Here is a 1,771-nt window from a genome sequence, read left to right on the forward strand (position 1 = left end):
AGCGTTCTAGACACAGGGGGTAAGATATGAAAATGGTATCCCAGCGAGTTTTTAACCTACTTTCCTAGGCGTTTTTATAAGCAACCGATCTCCTGATCTTAGACATCTTGGCGGAAGGCGGAATATACGTGAGTAAAGGTCTCCTGTTCAGACGGCGAAGCCTTTACCCGCTATGTCACAGACGCCGGTCTTCCTCTATGCCAGGATGCTGCAATTCTGCGAAGTGAAAGTAGAATGAACAATTTTAAAAAAATAATTTTTAAACAGATTCAAGTTCACGAAATGATGTAACATGATAATGTTTCCATCATTGTTAGAAGTGTAGGGGTTTGACTGTTTACTGGCGCACATAGAAAACATGCGTCTGATTAAGAATAGGGGAAACTTTTTTATGTTCAATTCGGGATCTCCCTCATTGTCTGCTGGGATTGTAGAGACAGGCAACGTAGAAGCAACCCACCTCCAAAATGGTCAAAAAGTGGGTTGATTTAGGTGCAAAGCAAGTAAAGCCGTATTAATCTTACCATGGTATAGCTAGTCCTTTTTTTAAAATAATGGGCTCGGCTTCTTCTTTAACTTGATTTGCATTTATAAAAATACAGTTTGCTAATGACTTTCCCTTGATTGATTGATTTGATAAAGATATCTTACAGTCATTGTTGTGCTGATTTGTTTTTTGCTTGTTTTTTTTACATGAATTGAATTTTTTTAGTCCTTCACTTGACCCCTTGAATTGCAAATAATTAGATCACAATTTTCACAATCAAATTTTTTTTGCTTATTACAGGGCTGGCTGGATTTACTCAAGGGATGCGACGCGCGCTGTGACGTCTGTAGGAGATTATGATATCCAAAGGAAAACCCACAACTCATTATTAACTTATTTCCCTGTCCCGTTGCCACAAACTATATTTTGACGTCATCAATTACCTTGATCCGTTGCCACTGTGGCACTTACTGGTCAGCCGGAAGTCCACCGTGACGTCATCGTAGCTATGAGTGCGGACGTGAACGTCACTGGAGTGAGAGGAGGTGGTGAGGAGGACAGTGTGCTCAGGAGCTACGTGGTCACTCTTGTCAACGGCTCTGGGTAGGTTAGGTTTTATATGTGTTTTTGTATTCAAGTGTGTGCGTGTATGTGTGTGATTATATACTGGCTTTTTTTCCGCAGGTTTTGGGGGTTTTTTTAATAGGATTTTTTTTAAAGTTCAAATCGTTCATGACCTTTAAAGAACACATCTCTGTGCGAATTTTACTTTTGAAAAAAAAAGTTAATTAAAGTCATAAAAGATGTAAATTTTCAGTTTCCGTGGACTCGCAGGGTAAGGAAAAGAATCACCTTTAGAGGACATTTTCTCGCTAATTTTACGTCTGAAACCAGGCGACCTCCACCTCCTTCAAAAGACAATATCTTCATTTGCGTCCAGCATAAATGGACTTCTAAAAAAAATTAAAAAACAAGGCCAATGGGCTGGCTTTAAGGGGATAACTTTAGTTCCAAATGCCCCAAAATAGACAGGCGCCTAATTCCACATCGTCGTGACACACACACACACACACACACACACACATAGATACACACACACACACGCAAACACACACACAAACACACACACACACACAAACACACACACATAGACACACACACACACATAGATACACACACACACAAACACACACAAACACATACACACACAAACACACACACATACACACACACAGACACACACATACATACACACACCCACACACACCCAGACGCACAAACATA

The 1,771-nt window shown here is 40.2% G+C and overlaps 1 protein-coding gene across 1 annotated transcript in view; it reads left to right on the plus strand.

Moving 5' to 3' along the window:
• Positions 1-995: 995 nt before the first annotated feature.
• LOC101863284 (G-protein coupled receptor 52-like) overlaps positions 996-1,771 on the plus strand; it is a 10,702-nt gene continuing 9,926 nt past the window's right edge. Inside the window, exon 1 of the mRNA XM_013085743.2 lies at positions 996-1,090. Within this exon, the coding sequence (XP_012941197.1) occupies positions 996-1,090 (95 nt within the window). The remainder of the gene's footprint in view (positions 1,091-1,771) is intronic.

Source organism: Aplysia californica, unplaced genomic scaffold, assembly GCF_000002075.1.
Source record: "Aplysia californica isolate F4 #8 unplaced genomic scaffold, AplCal3.0 scaffold00403, whole genome shotgun sequence".
NCBI lineage: Eukaryota > Metazoa > Mollusca > Gastropoda > Aplysiida > Aplysiidae > Aplysia > Aplysia californica.